The following is an 18,252-nucleotide window of genomic DNA, read 5'->3' as shown; positions in this document are numbered from 1 at the left end:
GCGTTATCAAAAATGTGTTCCCTGGTGTGTGCGTCGCGTTATGTATCCAATTCGCGTCGCGAAAACAACACGCGGCGTTGTAGAACAAACTGTGCGTCGGCGCTTTATCAACACCGCCACCAGTATCATCAAATGCGAAAGCCTACGTGTTAAACTGACCGCCACCAGATTTGCACCGCCTCAACCTCAACCCCCCCCCCTCCACACGCTCACGCCGGCGGTGGTATCGTTTGCCCTCTCTCGTTGACCCCGTCGCCGCTCAGCCTTTCGCCTCCACCGCTCGCCTACCCCGTGAACCGCTTTGGCTTAACGTCGTTTCGACATGCGTCGCCGCACCTTTCAGGAACGCATTCCCTCCCTGCTCCCCCCCCGGGGTATTACTGTATCTGCAAGTGACTCAATTGGGATTACCCGCAGCAGCAGAAACATAGCCCCCCCCTCCCGTACTGCGTAAACTTTGCAGGACCCTGCTCGGTGAGGCTTCCCTGGGTTAAAGAAGCAGAATAATCATAACGATGCGAGGTGGGTGGGTTGGGGGGTAGTTCTGTAGATCCTGGCACAGGATGGGGCATTGCCGATGAGCGTTCAGACTTTGACTCATGAATGTTCATGAGCCTGCGAATAAGGAGGGAAGCACGAGCCGGCAGCTACACGTTCATCAATGTTCGTGACATCACACGCTTTATCGTGAATTCACGAATCTTAATTACAAATTCATGTACAGCATCATCACCACCATCATCATCTTCTTTCACCAACCGACGCTGATCAACGTGGCGAAGTGTGGTCAGTTAACCATCGTGACCGATACGGCGTGCGAAGATGCTGATCCAGCAGAGGGTTGCAAACTATATATATAATTGATATATTTCATATATATGTATGTATGTTGAACTTCTTTCGCGCTGTACATAGCCAACCGTGCTCATGGGAGATGTGGGGTAAGGACAACAAACTAAACACAACAACAAGCAGTTCCAAAGAAATGAGTTTTCATTCTAGATTTGAAAGTGCACAGCTCCATCTTCTTGGTTCTTTCGGTAAAGTCACGTAGAAGGGAAGTAATAAATTAATAAAAATAAAAGAAAAAATTCTCACGACGTTTCGGCCACAACACAAGCAGCCGTCCTCAGGTGAATAAACAGAGCTGTCGGAAAGACAGCGTCCCAATGCATAGCTCCAGTGACTTCCTAATAAATCAACCATCAGCAGCTACGATCTAGATGACACACTTACACACCACGTGTATTTCCCTGACTCCTTGTAAGCCTCGGCGGCAGTACTATAAGGAAACCCGAAATACTGGGAGAGAGAAAAAGAACGAACGGGGAGAAATGTCTGGTGCCTGGCCTGCCTGTCAGCCTGGCCTGCCTGTCAGGCCAGGCTTGGCAGGCCTACGTTGTATCTTGACTGCAGGAATTCATACTCTTTGGGTCTTTCGGTAAAGTTACGTACAGTGAGGGAAAAAAGTATTTGATCCCCTGCTGATTTTGTACGTTTGCCAACTGACAAAGAAATGATCAGTCTATAATTTGAATGGTAGGTGTATTTGAACAGTGAGAGACAGAATCACAACAAAACAATCCAGAAAAACTTCATGTCAAAAATGTTATAAATTGATTTGCATTTTAATGAGGGAAATAAGTATTTCCCTCATTAAAGGCAGACTGCTGAAGCAGGAATAAATGTTTTCATGGCAGCCGTGGTTCACGTACCAAAGGCGACCCACGCAAAAAAACACCTCCCAAAACTAGATGGCTGGCAGCGCCGTGTGAGACACCGCATGCCCTGTGGCCTCTTTTGTCCGAGCACATTTTTTGGGCCGCTCGCTGCTGCTGGCAAAAAATGTTTTGCGTTTTCCGGGCGTGTGCGTGCGTTTGTGTGTATGTGTGCGCGCACCTGGGTCAGTCCCGTGACCTACTGCCAGCGGGCGTTCGACACTTCACGTGGCCTTAAAGTGCACATAGCCTGGCACTAGCGCCACGGTGACGTCACCGCCACTTGGTGGCGAATGGCGGTTGTTGTGTGTGTGTGTGGGGAGTGGTATTGTAGTGGTTTAGCGCGCTGCGCTACGAACCTGGCGGCCCATGTTCAATTCCCGCTCACGGCCAACACCACTCGACGGTTATCTGAACTGGTCCTGGGCCTCCCCTAGGTCAACTCAGCCGCAAATGAGGACCTAGTGCAGTTTGTAATTATTGCCACTAGGGAGACGAAGGTGGTCGGGCGTGGTGTTGGCCACCCACCCCCTCGTGTGTCGTGCCGGCCTTGAAAGGTGCTTGCTAACAGCACTTGCCCCAACAGTCTGTAACAGGCTATGTGGGTGGATCTTTGTCTTTTAAATATGAGTGTATTTGTGTATATAGCATGCGTGTGTTTTGTATTTCCGTGTGTGTGTGTGTTTGTACTTCCGTGTGTGTGAGCACGTGCATGCCAGCCTTAATAGGCGCTCGCTAACAGCACTTGCCCCAACAGCCTGTAAAGGCAGTTTGGGGGATATTTGTGTGTGGGTGCTTATACATGGCAAATTATGGCTGTTGGTGTTATTGTTGCAGTGTGTGTGTGTTTGCGTATATGTACGTGTGTGCGCTTGTATGTTTGCACATACGTCCATTGTGCACCTGGGTGTGCAATGTAGTCGTACAGTAGTTTGCGTAGATTGTTGGAGAAAATCCTATTCGCGAGCACCAAATTAAGGCCATGCTGGCGTTAATAGGTGCTCGCCACTTGGCAGCGATATAAAGAACGGCCAACAATGGGAAAACCCCGCTCGCCAGGATTGTAGAGGATGCGTAACAAATGTGGTTCACAAGATAGAAACGCAGGAAAGCTGTCATGGATCACTTCCAAGCGCCGTGTCTCGATTTCACATCCGTTCCCTAGGACGGTGGATCTGCTACTCTCACTGCAGGACAACATTTTTCTCTTCCTCCTCCACCTCTGGCCACACGGCTCGGCTTTCAAACTCTCAATTCGTTTGGCTTTTCGCCATGGCACACGCTGATCCATTTCAGAATCAGAATCTTTATTTCACAGGTGTCCAGTATGGATTCGTCAGCAAGTGCCGCGGTAGTGAGATGTTAACTCCCTCGCCTGGTATGCAGGTGCTCGGGGGTTTGATCCCGACCCTGACACGGCTATATATTTGGAGTTTGCATTTCTCTCTTCTCGTTTGTGGCCAGGTCGCTTCTGAAAAAAGCTATACAGCTCAGTGGGCCTTACATGGTGAAATAAAAATAGTTATATTATATTCGCGCGATCTAACCCAAAAAAGCATTATTTCATCCTGTCGTTGGCTTCTGGTATCTATAAATGGTTCAGCTTGTATAAACCCTTCTCAAAATTCAATAAGGTTGGCTCCTCTCATTGACTGTCCTTACACTATCTCACTCACTCACGCCTTTGCATTATACTTGTACATACCTTTTGTCAATCCACTGCTGGATGAGGGCCTCCATAAACTGCACTGGTTGTGTGGGATATTTGACCATACTTCACCAAGCCCGGGTCAGTGCGGGTTGGTGAAGGGGGTGGTGGCCCTGAACTGATTCGGATAATGCTCAGTACTGATGTTAGCCGTAACCAGGAATTGAACTCAGGTCACCCGGGTTCATTGGAATTTCATGAGACTCAATCGTGGGTGGGTTGGACACATGGGTAGAATGAGATGATGATGATAATAATGATGGTCACTTGGTAAGTTTGGTGACAGAGTGACATCCAAGAGAGAGGCCACACCAAGGAAGACGTCCACTTTGGAGATAAAGCAAATGATACGAGTTGATGTTCATGAGCTAAATTAATTAGGGGCACCATGGTGGCGAGATGGTATGCAGGACGTCCTAGGTTCGATCCCGACTCTGACGCCTGCTTTATATTTGGAGTTTTGCGTGTCTCTCTCGCCGTGGTCGCGTGGATCTTTCTCTGGGTCCTCCAGTTTTGACGTTCACATTTAGAATCACGTGATGGTGAGAGCCCTCTTTGTTTAGTTATCATTTGTGATGGTCAGTTCGCTTCTGAAAAAGAGCTTTACAGCTGAGTGGGTCTTACCTGGTAGAATACAAAAAATCAGGCTGAGACCATGAACTCATTATACCTGAAAAGCCGGTTTCATGACGCAGACAGAGAGCAGCTGGCTACGAACCCAGCCTGTCCGTGATGCTGGCTTGGTGTCACAGCCATCATGAACCGACAAGCCACCCCCCCAGCCACCTCTCTGTGTGTGGTTCATATTAAAAGCCTTGCATGAGTGGCTACCGTTGTGTTAATTAATGATGAGGCCTTTGTCCATCAGTGGATGGATCATGCGTCGATGATGATGATGATGAAGGCATATGTAACGATTTCATAATCAGGATCTCTATTTAGACTGGAAGAGGAATCCGATGAGCTATGAAGCTCTTTATTTCACAGATGTGCAATATGGGCATGGGGTCAGCGAGTTACAACAACGACAAACAATACGGAGCAAAAAAAACAATTGGAGTGCAACATACAGACACGGTAAGCAAGTCACTATGAATAAATAATAAAAATATTAAACGTACGAAGTGCACAAGCACATAAATTACTGCCGATTTGTCAGCACTAATTGCAAGCTTGGAGCAAGGCAGCAAAACAACAACAACAACCCCAGAGCACACAGCAAGACAACACAGTCGTAGTCCCTCAATAAAGTTGCACGTTAAAATCGAACTATCGATAGACACGGGTAAGGATAGACGTTACAAATCACATTTGCCAATGCGGTCGTATCCAGCACAAACCTGCTTCAGGATATTATTTTTGAAGGAAGGTTTACGATGTTAAGGGGGAGGAAACGAGGTTGTTCCAAAACGCTGCTGGTGCTCCAACGGCGAAGGCTTTGTCACCTATTCCAGATCCTCTTCTCGGCCTAGTTAAACGGCAATTAGGTGGACACCGTTGGCTCCTTGGGTTTATGACGTCGAGGCTCATGAATTAGCTTTAACACATTCCTGCGGAGGGAGCTGTTAGGAACGTTGGGTTGCTCGGTCAATGGCCAGGGTCAACGGCGGCGTGGTGTATTGCGCAAATATGCCCGACTGTGAGGACGGGCACAAGCCGGCGTGAGTAGGTTAAACGTTGAGTTTTATAAGGGCACCACGGGGTGACCAGCCCCTCCCCACCCAGCCCCACCCCTCCCACCCCCCACCCAGCCCCTCCCTGCATGACGGACAGACGGACACAATAATCCCCTGTGGGCTGGTGGAACCAGTGGGTTCCTACCAGTAGCAAAGCACATATTTGCCAAGAGAGACATGAAGGATGGAGAGGGCCCCAATGTGGATTTCTCCTTGCGTCCAGTGACGTGCGATTGGATTTTAAGCAGCGGTCACAATCCACGATAGAGGGTTTTTTTGGGGTTAGATCGCGTAAATGTGTCGCTAAACCCGCCACCACCCGACACAGCCGATTAGCAAGGTTCGTCACGTAAACAAAACTTGCCAATTCGTTACTAGTGTAGTGGGTTCACTTGAGAGACACACAAATCCAGGAGGGAACACGTTTATTCTACGACCACAACTGGATAACTACATAACCAGTAACCACCACGGGGTAACTATGTAAGTCAAACTAGTACAGCACAGCGGTGTGTTGGAGAGTACATATTTAATATTTATATTGCATTATATTTGAACGATATAACCAGAAAAAAAAACCTCTTATTGATAATATTGGTCGAGAAAGCCTACGTGTTAAACAGAGGTCACGATGGTGGGTCCTGTGTGGTACATCGAGTGCCAATCGAAGAACGCGATAACAAACTAAACGAAAACGAATCGGCAGTGGATTTGCACAATGCCAGCTTGCAGATGAATAAAAAGGTCTGACACAAAGTGATTTAGATGACGACTTTGCCGGGAATGTTAACAATGTACATCCGAGGAATACAACCGCACGGTGAGAATAGATGTTGTGCGTGAGCAGCAGGAGTCGGGGAGTGGAAAAATTCGAAACACGAAGGCCATTACCTTTGTGTGACATAAACACAGAGTCCAATCCTTATGTAACATGCAATCTTTTGCGAGAATTGGCTCCGCTGTGATTTTCCACGCGTTAATGAAAAGCTTTAGCCTGCAACCAAACTGCCCGGAATCCGCCCCATCATGTCACATCTCGACAGCTAAGCCGGTTTTAGCCTGGATAGTCATTGCATGGGCACGACCACTGTGATGCAAGCCAGGTTGTCATGGGCGGCTAGGGGACTGTGTTGTGTGTGGTAGCCAGCAGAGAGCAGTGCAGCAAAGTCAACTGTTGTACTGTGCCGCTATGCTCCTATGTCTTATGTTGTCTGCCTTGGCCCGCATGCACTGACTGGTGTGGTAAGGTACGGTCATATAACACCACCACGACCCGCACGGCATTCGGAGGCCCTCATCCAGCAGTGGATTGACAAACAGGTCTGTGCATTAACAATCACCATAATTATTATCCACCATCGTCGCCAGCAATATCATCATGATGATCGTCATCATCCCGCTGAAATGGATAAGATGAGTACCGCTTCGTCGACAAGTCAACAACGACCGCTTGCATGACGCAAAGTATCCCACGTCCACAGCAACGTGGAATTCTCGCCATTTATTTTCTCACGGCCAACCCAACACGGAACACCCCGTGCCGTGCTTGGGGTGGTGGGGGGAGACACGCCGACGTTTGGCCTGTTCAAAGAAAAGATTGCGATAAACACGGCTGCGTGGGTCGTCGTGCTTTCGAGTTTATTTCGCTGAACTCGAGGGGATGGGTATAGGGTGCTATTTCGCAAGAGAGACCTGGATTTGCCAGGGTGGCCTGCTTGCGCCTGCGTTGCCCCGTGTACGCGCGTGGTGTTTTGTTTTTGTTGGCACGATGTCCGACGTTTCAGGGCACGTGGGTTAGCAGGGGGGTGGGTTTCCTCCGGGTTCACTGGCTCGCTTCCATCGCTAAAAAAGCATCCGATGTACGTGGTATCGAAGCTGCAAATGTACCTGCGAATTACTCAATTGGGAATTTCACATGTAGCATCACGGCAACGTCACGTGAACCCCCTCACCCACCCCATCCCCTACTACGAAAACCTGGCAGAGCCCTCCTTGAAACGAGTGTTGAGCCGGGAGGCTTTCCTGAGCGGACGTAAGAAACTGTGCCCCGGAGCGCCTTGAGGGAACTGATTTCGGCGAGCGGAGAAGCCTCCCCCGAGCGCTCGGGGTGACAGCGTCAAGCGACGCGCGGTACGGCCCGAAAATACGCGGCCGAGCAGACGGGGAAAATCAAGAAACCCATGGGGGGTTACTTTTCGATCGTTCCCAAAAAAAGATAAAAAGCTCGTTAAAATCCGAGGGGGGGGGGGGGTCCCTATTTCCTTGCGGGCGTACGGGAAATCGTTGGTCCGCGTGGCGGCATTTAAACGCAAGCGGCAGCCCCCCCCCCGACCAAACTTGCTTCCGCTTAACCTATCACGGCCACTCATCTCTCACCTCCGTGTTCATTATTTCGCCGTTGCGCGTTTGCCCCGTCGCTTTGGCCATGACGAATGGCAAATCGTTGGCGAATCGACGCCGCATCACGGCGGCGTGCTCCGGCCTGACATCGAGCGAGCTTTTATTTTGTTTGCGTTAAAAAAAATAGTTTTGACAAAAAAAAACGTGTCGGTGCATCGCTCACACGCGTGCTTGCAAACCTAAAAAAAAAATGCTCACCATTAGTTTTAATTTATTTCTAATCTTCCAAGATGCTTCCGTGCGACGCATTCATCCCTTGACAGGCGCGCTCGCTGAAAATGTCATCTTCCGAGTGTTAATATTGACCGAGAAGCAGTGAAATAAACACACACACACGGAGACAGATAAAAAATTATACTCCCCACCCCTTCCCCCATATAGCCGAACACAGACTGTTGGGGCAAGCGCTGTGAGCGAGCGCTTTTGAAGGCCGGCACGGCACATGAAGGGGTGGGTGGCCAACACCATGGCGATGTTGATGACACATCGCACCAGGTACTCAGAGGCTGAGTCGACCTAGGGGAGGCCCAGGACCGATTCAGATAATCGTCACCGGTGTTGGCCGTGAACGGGAATCGAACCCGGGTCGCCAGGTTTAGTAACGCAGCGTGCTAACCGCTACACTACCGCTACCCACAAAGAAAGAAAAGTACAAAGATCCGCCGTATAGCCTTAATAGACTGTTGGGACAAGTGCTGTTAGCGAGCACCTTTGAAGGCCGGCACGGTACACGAGGGGGTGCGTGGCCAGCACTTCGCCCGACCGCCTTTGTCTCCCCAGTGGCGATGTTTACACATCGCACCAGGTACTCAGTCGAAGACAGACACACACACATACACATGCGCGCAAACAAACAGTGGTATGGGCTTTTGATTTGTTGTTGGTGTTGTGTCGGTGTGATGTAAGGACTGCGGAAGAAGCTTTTCTTTGTTATTTTTTACGGTTTATATTGGAAACGGCTGAACGATTTATTTTTTACATTTCATTGTGAAATCGCTCGGAGTGCAGAGAGAGAGAGGGAGAGTTGGGGTGCGGGACGTTGTTTATTGTGCTAATCAGACGCGGCCTTTTAAAGCAATGCCAGCTAGTTCGGAGTGACTCGGGGCATCAGGAGTGCTGAGCTGGCACCGCTCACGTTCGAGGGGGGTTTGAATCGAGGCTCCATCCGTCCATCAACTGGGACGATCTCAGTCTTGGTCGTCACCACAGCCTTGCACGGAGAAACGTAGCCTTCGCGTAGAGACCACGTCAGAGGTCGCAAACGGGTTTTGATTCCTTACCCGTACCCGGCCGCACCAGGGTCGCAAATGGGTACCTGTACCCGGCCGGGTACGGGTAGCCGTTCCCTACCCGTACCCGTACCCTACCCGAAATGAGTGACAAACGGCTACTCGCCAGTGACTCACGGCCTACCCGTACCCGTACCTGGCCGCACCAGGGTCGCAAACGGCTACCCGTACCCGTACCCGGCCGGGTACGGGTAGCCGGGTATCAGGTACGGTACGGGTATCGGGTACCCGGTTGTGACCTCTGGACCACGTACGTTCATCGGGTGAGCCGGTGAGACTCGCATAGCCGCTTGTGATCGCCAACCTGCACGTAGACTCGCATGGAGACCCTGCGGACACAAGTAGGGAGACTCGTAAGCTTGCATGAAGACCATCAGACTCGCAACGGACAGAGTTGTTGAGTTCTCAAGTGTAGAGAAGGTTGATTGACAGCGAGAGCCCATTTGGGATAAAACTGGGAACGAGACAGAACAGTAGTGCCAGTTTGAGGGGGTGGATGCTGGCTGTTGAGTTGACCATCGATTAACCAGCATGCGATTATCCGGCTGCTTGCAACATTATCAACATCATCCGGCGGTCCCGACCCAATCCGGCGAAACCGGCAAAACCCGCTCCAAAGGCTGCTACCAAGTCCCGTGATCGACACCCCGTGTGCTTGGCAAAAAAAAAGTAGCTTTGCTTGATTTCAGTGTTAAATATTATATACAGTACATTATACACTACATACAACGAAAACAATTACAGTATCGCACGTAATGTACATCACCCCATGCAGAGTCTTCGAGATTGGAGTGGTAAGTACGGTACAGTAAATACGGTAACTTTTTGCAGTAGGATATTTTTTAGTCTTTTTATTTATGGCAATTTAATCTAGTAAAGGAATTTAAAACACTAAGAAAACACAACAGCTAAAAAACAATATGCAAGAATGTGCAAAAATAAGCTCTTCTAAATAATAATGATGGAGTGATTATCCGGCGTTTTTGAAAATCCTGTGCCCCCCGAAGCCACTGGATAATCCATGATCTACTGTAGTAGTGTAGCATGTATTGTAGTATATAGTACAGTGTATAATAGTGTAGTGTATAGTGTAGTATGAATGTTGAAGTTCTTTCGCATCGTACGTAGCTAACCGTGCTAATCGAGGTTGAGGCTCCATGGGTACCTGAGTAGATGTCTCAAATTCCAAGCATGCACTGCTCTCTATGCCTCTTTAATCAGTTGCACTTATTGATTCTTGTTATCTTTACTCAAGTCTGGCAGTATAATCCTGCAAAGTGTTCAAACTAAAAGTAAGAGTTTTAACTTTTTTTGATGTTTCCAAAGCCTTGTTTCATTGTCCACAGCGCTGTTTAAATCGCATCATCAAACTATTGAGAAAAGTAAAGCGGAGCTTGGGCAGGACACGTCCCCCCGCACCGCCCGATTAGCACGGTTGGCTTACGCAAAGCAGCTCAACGTACAAACATCACGGGGAGAAGGGACGCTGGTCAAACATTTATCACGGAGTGGCAACCCAAGGGACGGGACGCGGGCCCCGAGAGGACGTCTCACCGATGAGACGGAGCGACGAGATCACGTCATAACCGCGAGGGCCGCTGGGATGGAATGGCCCTCGATGTTTCGGTGCTCGCCCAAGCGTGCGAGGGTCAAAGACCGAGGCTTGAGAATCGGGGCGGGCGGGCGGCCGAAAACTTCTGCCATCGACGAATAAAAATTTTCGGAGCCCTAACCTTTGGAGCCGCGCTCGTTCGGCGTTAATGATCCGTGTCACATTTTTTTCTTCTTCCTCAAACTTTCTGTCGGTCCACCTGCCCCCTAGCCATTAATGATTGACAGTTTATACGACGGTGACTGGCTGCCTCTTGAGAGAGGGCTGAGATTTTTTTTCACTTCGCGTCATTTGCCCGTACCTTTGACTCGGAGTCATTTCCGCTCGGATGTTGATTGCTTGAAGAGCGCACCTTGAACAAAAAAACATGACCAATCCCCCCCCTACCCCCCCTTGTCAATCCACTGCTGAATGAGGGCTCTCCCCTTACGCCATATCAGGATGTTGCTTTTCATTCTCAAGTTCGGCCTTGGCATTTTCTTCGTGAGCACGAAAAACTCCCAACGGCAACTTCCCACGGGGGTTGACGACAGTGGGTTTTGGTGCCGCTCGATTTGCAAAAATAAAATAATTCGGATTGTCCAATCTTTTTATTTTCTAGGCATTTCTTCCCTTCAGATTTAAGCGGAAAAGCGGCGTCGCCGCCAGCAGTCTCATTGTCTCAAAACTTATGCGGGCGCCACCTGCAGCGAAATGCCCGGCTCATCTTCCTTCGCCACCCGAGGCATTGGTCTGTGTGTGTGAAGATCTGAGCGTAAATTGCGCCTAAGCTGGCACTTGACTGCAGTTAGCACACCTGTAGCTTTTTTTTAAAACAACAATAACAATAATATTCATAATCAACGTTTTTGGGTTTAGATCGCGTTATTTATAAATGTGTCGTAACCCTCCACCACCCGACACGGCCAATCAGTAAAAAAGTGTCACATTGACAAAAGACAATTAGTTCACTGCTTTAGCCCACCGGTGTGTTGAAGCGTGAAACCACAACATTTACAATTTGATAATTGACGTCTGTGAATGGGCCCCGTTTTATCCGTAGATGCCAATGCCCTCCCACCGTGTATGGAGGTTGGCGAATAAACAGAACCCTGCAGGGTACACGGCCGGAACTAGCCGGCGGGGGGGGGTAGCAGAGGAAAGGCCAGTTTAAAGAGGTGAGTTTTCAAGACGGGAATTAAATATAGCTGACGATTATTATTAATGTGTCATTTTCTTGGTTCTTTTGGTAAAGTCACGTAGAAGGGAAATAGTAATTATTTTATTATGTTTGTGTTGCAGTCGAAACGTCGTGAGAATTTTTTATTGTTTTATATATTTTTTTCAAAATTTGTTGCTGTGGATTTCACACCTGATGATGATTGCTTGTGTTGCAGTCGAACCGTCGTGAGAATTTTTTATTGTTTTATATTTTTTTTCAAAATGTATTGCTGTGGATTTCACACCTGATGATGATTGCTTGTGTTGCAGTCGAAACGTCGTGAGAATTTTTTTTTGTTTTGTATTTTTATTATTTGATTATTTCCCTTCTACGTGACTTTACCGAAAGAACCAAGAAGATCAATCCCTGCAGTCACGAAAGTTTTAAATCGAAATTTAATGTGTCATTGTTTGCATTATGAGTGACACGGGTGGGAGCTTCTTTGGGTGATGGGGTGTGTGGGTGGGTTGGTGAGTGGGTGGGTTGGTGGGTGGGTGGGTTGGTGGGTGGGTTGGTGGGTGGGCGGGTGGGTTGGCGGGTGGGCGGGTTGGTGGGCGGGTGGGCGGGTGGGTTGGCGGTGTGGGCGGGTGGGTTGGCGGGTGGGTGGGTTGGCGGGTGGGTGGGTTGGCGGGTGGGTGGGTTGGCGGGTGGGTGGGTTGGCGGGTGGGTGGGTTGGCGGGTGGGTGGGTTGGTGGGTGGGTTGGCGGGTGGGTTGGCGGGTGGGTGGGTTGGCGGGTGGGTGGGTTGGCGGGTGGGTGGGTGGGTGGGTGGGTGGAAGCAAGACCCTTTCAGATATCACTTGCCACTGATGTTAGACGTGGCTCGAAGTGGAACTCGAGGCGCTGGATTCGTAGCACTGCGCGCGAACCATTGCACCACCCCAGCCACCACCTCCGACCCGAGTTCGATACCAAGCCGGGGCTCACATCCGTGTGGCGTGATATCTCAACCAAGTGATTTAAATTTTCTCCTTTGTAACAGTCATAATAGTGAGAAGCACACACATGAATAACTTAGAGCTCTGTCAAATCACTGCTGCATGAAGACCTCTGTAAGCCGTGTCAGTCAAAGGGCTTTCTCTAGCTCAGGACTGGTCCAGATACAACTCACCACTGATGTAGGCGGTGGTCAAAAAATCGAGAACAGGTGGCCGGGATTTTAGCACTGCACACGAACCATCGCACCGCCGTTACCACCCCAGCCACCACCTCCGGACCCCAGTTCGATACCCGGCCAGGGCTAACATGCGTGTCGAGTGACATCCGAACTGCTCCTGGGTTACCGAACCCCGTTCGGCAAGATGCAGTGACTAGCCGTGGTGAAGTGTGGTCAAAGTACCGCTCTCCAAGCGGCACCGCACGTGCGCACGAAGCCTGCGCCCAGACATTGAATTTACAAAGAGGCTGTAAATGGTGGTTGTTGTTGTTGTATAGTCTCGGGTCTCACAAACATTTGTGGCTATAGTTTAAATGGAGATAAATGTGTGCAGCGTTTCTCGACAAAGGGAAGAGTTTGCAAGCTTTGCAAGTCTGTCCCGCCGCCTCGGCCAGTCATGCACGTACACACACTTTTTATTTTTTACACGTGACTATCGTTTTTATCTTGCTATTCTTTTGCCATAAGGAACCACTCGGTGCTTGGCACGGCGTGTGCGGCGCGAGCCTGAACTCGTGATGTTGGCTTCGGTCGAGCACTGCGCCACCGCTCCAATCTCATTGCTGGGCCGGTGTTGGTGGTGGTGGTGGTGTTGTTGTTGGTGGTGGTGGTGACTACACACGTGGCTGCCTGTAATCCAGAGCTGTTGAGGCAGCAGCAGCAGCAGCGAGGGGGGTGGAGATCACCGCACACAGATGTTGACAAACTTTCTTCCTGCTGGCGTTGAACGGGTGGCATACCCTCGCTCGCCAGGAGAAAGCAGTACAGCAAAAGTGGACGCCCATCTGTTCCATCTGTATGGGGATAGAGTGTTGCCCCCTTGCATTTGTGTTGGGTTGTCATACGGGCGCTCCGGTTTCCTCCCCACATGTAAATACTCATTAAATGGCTGATAACACCTCCATGTGTATTTAGAGGTCTGCAGAGCTTGGAGGTGCCGCAGGGATGGAGCGCTGGCTTCCCGCGTGGCTGCGTTCCTGTGTGTGTTGTTCCTCCTCCTCGTGGCCTCATAGTCGTCCTCTCTCCCTCTCGTTGTTATTCACTCAACTCGTGTCAGACTGGAGCACAAAGCCCTTGGTGTGTGTTTACAAAATAAGAGCCGTTTGCTTATAATATTTTAATCTTGTGCTAAGAATACAGTGCCTTTCTTACTTATATTTGTGCCTTATGTTCTGTTAAGTTGATATTCTTCTTTATTTTATGCCGTGATGTTTTTTTATTCGGAGCACATGTTGTGAACCTAGGGCTTCCTTGACAGAGATGATTTTTATTTTTTTTATTACGCTTGTGTACATTTTTTACATTGAGTCTCAAGACTCGTTTTGTTCAGGAGGGTCCTGCCAAATATTTTTCGGTGGGGGGGCGATGTTACTACGTATGTACGTTGAATTTCTTTGTATGTTGAACTTCTTTGTAAGTACGTTGAATTTCTTTGTATGTACGTTGAACTTATTTGGATGTATGTTGAACTTCTTTGGATGTATGTTGAACTTCTTTGGATGTATGTTGAACTTCTTTGTATGTACGCTGAATTTCTTTCGCACTGTACGTGGCCAACCGTGCTCATCGGACGTGCGGGGGAAAGAAATAAACTAAACACAAAAAGCAGGTCTCGATAAATGAGTTTTCAATCTATTACCGCCAATTGACTAAGCATCAGGTCTTTTTTTCAGCACTGGAATGTGTTTGCCAATACTGGGTACATTTAAGGGTTTGTTAGCAATGGGAGGAAACTTGAGAAGCTGGAAGAAACCCATGCAGAACAGGGGGGAGAACATACAAACTTGAGAGATAATGGATACCCTAGTCGGGAATCGAACCTAGGCCTTCCTTGCCGTGAGACGCAAGTAACTGGTCACTGTGTCACTTGGAGGATGCCTGTGGCTAGTTAGATGTAATTTCTCTTTGTTGGCGTGATTATTTTTTAGTTGGCATTATAGCTTTTCAGTATCATTGCTATGATCAGCACCTCCGATTATTACGGTTGGCTACGTACGGCGCGAACGAAGTTCAACGTACGAACATACGAGTCGAAGTATTGCGCCACCCTGCCGCCCAAAGTCTAGGTCTCATTGAACTAAAGTGTGGGACTTTCTAACTTAGCACGTCAATGATTCACAAGCGAATCGATGAATTGTCAATTTTGGGGGTCGTGATTTGAATTGAGAATGTAAAATAAATCCGGCCAGTTTTTACCATTTCATATTGTTCCACTTTTAATTTCAGTATTTTTTTTTTTTACAATTTTGTGGTCCATATTGTTGGTTCTTTCGGTAAAGTCACGTAGAAGGGAAATAATAAGAAATGAATCCCTGCAGTCACGAAAGCTTTAAATCGCAAAAATGTTGTGGTCGCTTCGTTAGCCTAAGTAAGTGGAACCTTCGCATGTGCCAGCCTACGTTTATTTAATAGCATTTAAAAAACCATTAGTGGCTCACTTTGCATACTCTTTGCACACAATTATTACTCGCGAGTGGTGTAGTGGTGGGTGGTAGATAAAATAATGACACGCCTAATTAGCTTATACATTTTATCTTCTGCATACAATTTGCATAATCGTAACGAATGGATTCTCGCACGCGCAAATTGCGTGCCACGAATTAGAAACCTGAGCGATTTCAACTGATCAATCAATCTTTATGTTTTATACATATATGAAAACAAAAAGACCTTGAACACCATTCGTCAAGAACGCTGTGACCTTACAGAGAAGAAGTGAATAACAGCGGGGCGTTTTGAGCAACGGTCTTAGCAGACACTGAGAGCGAGAGAGAGAGGCCAGCCCCGAGTAGATTGAGAATTGGTCAACCTCCCTGGCCTCTCCGTGCTGTGAACACTGGCGATTGGGTCAACCTCGCCGACCGGGATGCAAACTCGCAACTATCGCAATCGCGAGCCGCTCTCGCCCTTACCGCTGAGCCGGCCCGGCCACCAGGCTCACCCAGAGAGAGAGAGGCCCTCTTTGTGTGGATCCCCTTGGTCGTCTTCCGTCGTCACACTGGGTCAGAGGTCGCAAACGGGTTTTGATTCCTTACCCGTACCCGGCCGCACCAGGGTCGCAAACGGTTACCCGTACCCGACCGGGTACGGGTATCGGGTACCTGACTGCGACCTCTGGGATGAAGCCATGTTGCAGGCGCGGGTGGGTTGATTCTAGGAACTTGAATTGTGAGAAGAGACAAGACGTTGGGAAATGAGTGACAAACGGTTACTCACCAGTGACTCACGGCCTACCCGTACCCATACCCGGCCTCATCAGGGTCGCAAACGGGTACCCGTACCTGGCCGGGTACGGGTAACCGGGTATCGGGTAGGGTACGGGTATCGGGTACCCGGTTGCGACCTCTGCACTGGGTTCTACGCGCGTACTCGGACTCGCGAGCGCAAACGATCGACTTGGGGCGATGCCATCCGCCGGTTTGAAATCGCGTGGTCGTCGGCGCCGCTGCCCCTGCACCTCCGATTGGCGCGGTTGGCTGCGTACGGCGCGAAAGAAGTTCAACGTACACACCTGCATGCACCACTAGCTCAGCGTCCCTCTTAGTCTCTCGTCTGCCGTCCCTCTCCATCTGACTGTCATCCCCCCCCCCCCCGCCTTTGCGTAGTTCGAGGCGGAGTTCCGCCGCTTCTCGCTGGCGCGCTCGCGGCCCAGCTGCTACGACGAGTTCTACGAGCTGCTGCGCCTCGTGCACTGCGCGCCGAGCGCCGAGCTGCTGGTGGGCTACGCCGACGTGCACGGCGACCTGCTGCCCATCAACAACGACGACAACTACCTCAAGGCGCTGTCCACCGCCGCGCCGCTCCTCCGTGTCATCCTCCAGCGAAAAGGCGAGTCAGTGACGGCGTCGTGGGTGGTGGGGGGGGGGGTGGTGGGGGGGGCAAGGGGGGGGAGGGGGGAGAGTCACGCGGCCCGACGGCAGCATCGTCATATCTTAAAGCTCTAAAATCGCATCACATAGTGAAAAAATAATACGGTTTCATGAAAAAAGAATATGGTAGAGTGAAAAAAATAATATGGTATAGTAAAATAATGTGGCATAGTGAGAAAATTATATGGTCGAGTGAAAAAATAATATGGTATAGAGAAAAAATTATATGGTAAAGTGAATACGTAATATGGTAAAGTGAATACGTAATATGGTAAAGTAAATACATAATAGGGTATAGTGAAAAAATAATTTGGTAAAGTGAAGAAAAAATAATATGGTGAAGGGAAAAAAGAATACGGTAAAGTGAAAAAATAATACGGTACAGTGAAAATATGTTATGGTGAAGTGAAAAAATAATATTGCCCAACGATCCATCCATTCATCCGTTACTCATTCAGGCTCAAAACGCTGCTTGGCTTCTGAGATCTGGTGAGATCCGGTGCGTGCTGTACCGGTGATTTGGTCATCGGCCAGTGGCCGTGCTGAGTCACAAAATCCAGTCCGCGGGTCACCTTGGCGCCCCTACTAATCCCTTTCATGTCCAATCCCCGGCCACGATCGCAAAAACAAGAGTTTTGTTTGCAGCTAAAAAGGGACAACTCTTGCTCTCCCGTGTTTAATGGCGGCTTAGAAATGAATCACGCACGCGTGTTATTTCGGGGGCGAATGTTGCCGAAGCCGCTGTGAGACACGGTGTCTCTCTGTGTGTGTGTGGGTGTAGTTGGACACGACCTCCAAAGAGTACCCTGGCACGTTGTGTAAACATTAGCCACGAGGGAGATGATGACGACGGCTGTTGCTGGCCACCCCACCCCCGGCCTTCATAGGTGTTCGCAAACAGCACTTGCCCCTGCAGTCTGTTAAGGCTACATGGGGGGTCTTTGTCTTTTTGTGGGTGTGAAGCTAACAGCACTTGCTCTAACAGCCTGTTAAAGGCTTATGTGGGGTATCTTTGTCTTTGTAAAGCAGTGTTGACTTTGGCGAGGTCCGATCCTGGACCCTCCCCTAGGTCAACTCAGCCTTAAATGGTAATTGGGGAGACAACGGTGGCCAGGGCTTGACAATGGCCACTCACCTCCTTTGTGTGCTGTGCTGGCCTTAATAGGTGCGAGCTAACAGCACTTGCCCCAAACAGCCTGTGAAAGGCAAATACGGGAGATCTTTATAAAACAGTGTGTCCGTGCGGGGTGCGATTGCAACAGCGGTTATCGCGCCGCGCTACGAACCCAAGAACCTCGGTTTGATTCCCGCTCACGGTCGAGAAACTGCGGCGAATATCTGAACCGGTCCTGGGCATCCGCCACGCCAACCGAGCCTTAAATTGAGCGCCTGGCGCGGAGCGTCGTCTTCATTCAAGAGACGCCGCACGGTCACGTGACGAACCCGCTCGCTTGCGCGATCCACCAACCGTGAGCTGCCGCTGCCGCCGCTCGACGTTAAGTTTTTTTGCGGCGACTCCGTCGTTGGCCTCGCCGCCGCGCGCCGCACAACGACCTCCTTTGTGTGCGCGGTCAAGTTGTCTCGGTGGCAGCACGCCGACGCTACGTTGTCATCTTTCGGAATT

General features: G+C 49.6%; 1 protein-coding gene across 2 annotated transcripts in view; it reads left to right on the top strand.

Moving 5' to 3' along the window:
• The window catches only part of PARD6B (par-6 family cell polarity regulator beta), a 56,134-nt gene that overhangs the window by 13,331 nt on the left and 24,551 nt on the right, over nucleotides 1-18,252 (top strand). For both annotated transcript variants that reach the window (XM_078875736.1, XM_078875735.1), the window contains exon 2: nucleotides 16,365-16,587. In XM_078875736.1, coding sequence (XP_078731862.1) covers nucleotides 16,365-16,587 — 223 coding nt within the window. The remainder of the gene's footprint in view (nucleotides 1-16,364; nucleotides 16,588-18,252) is intronic.

This window comes from Lampetra fluviatilis, chromosome 42 (genome assembly GCF_964198595.1).
Source record: "Lampetra fluviatilis chromosome 42, kcLamFluv1.1, whole genome shotgun sequence".
NCBI classification, from domain to species: Eukaryota; Metazoa; Chordata; class Hyperoartia; order Petromyzontiformes; family Petromyzontidae; genus Lampetra; species Lampetra fluviatilis.
Note: the sequence above shows the minus strand (reverse complement) of the source record. Positions and strands in the feature narration are given on the sequence as shown.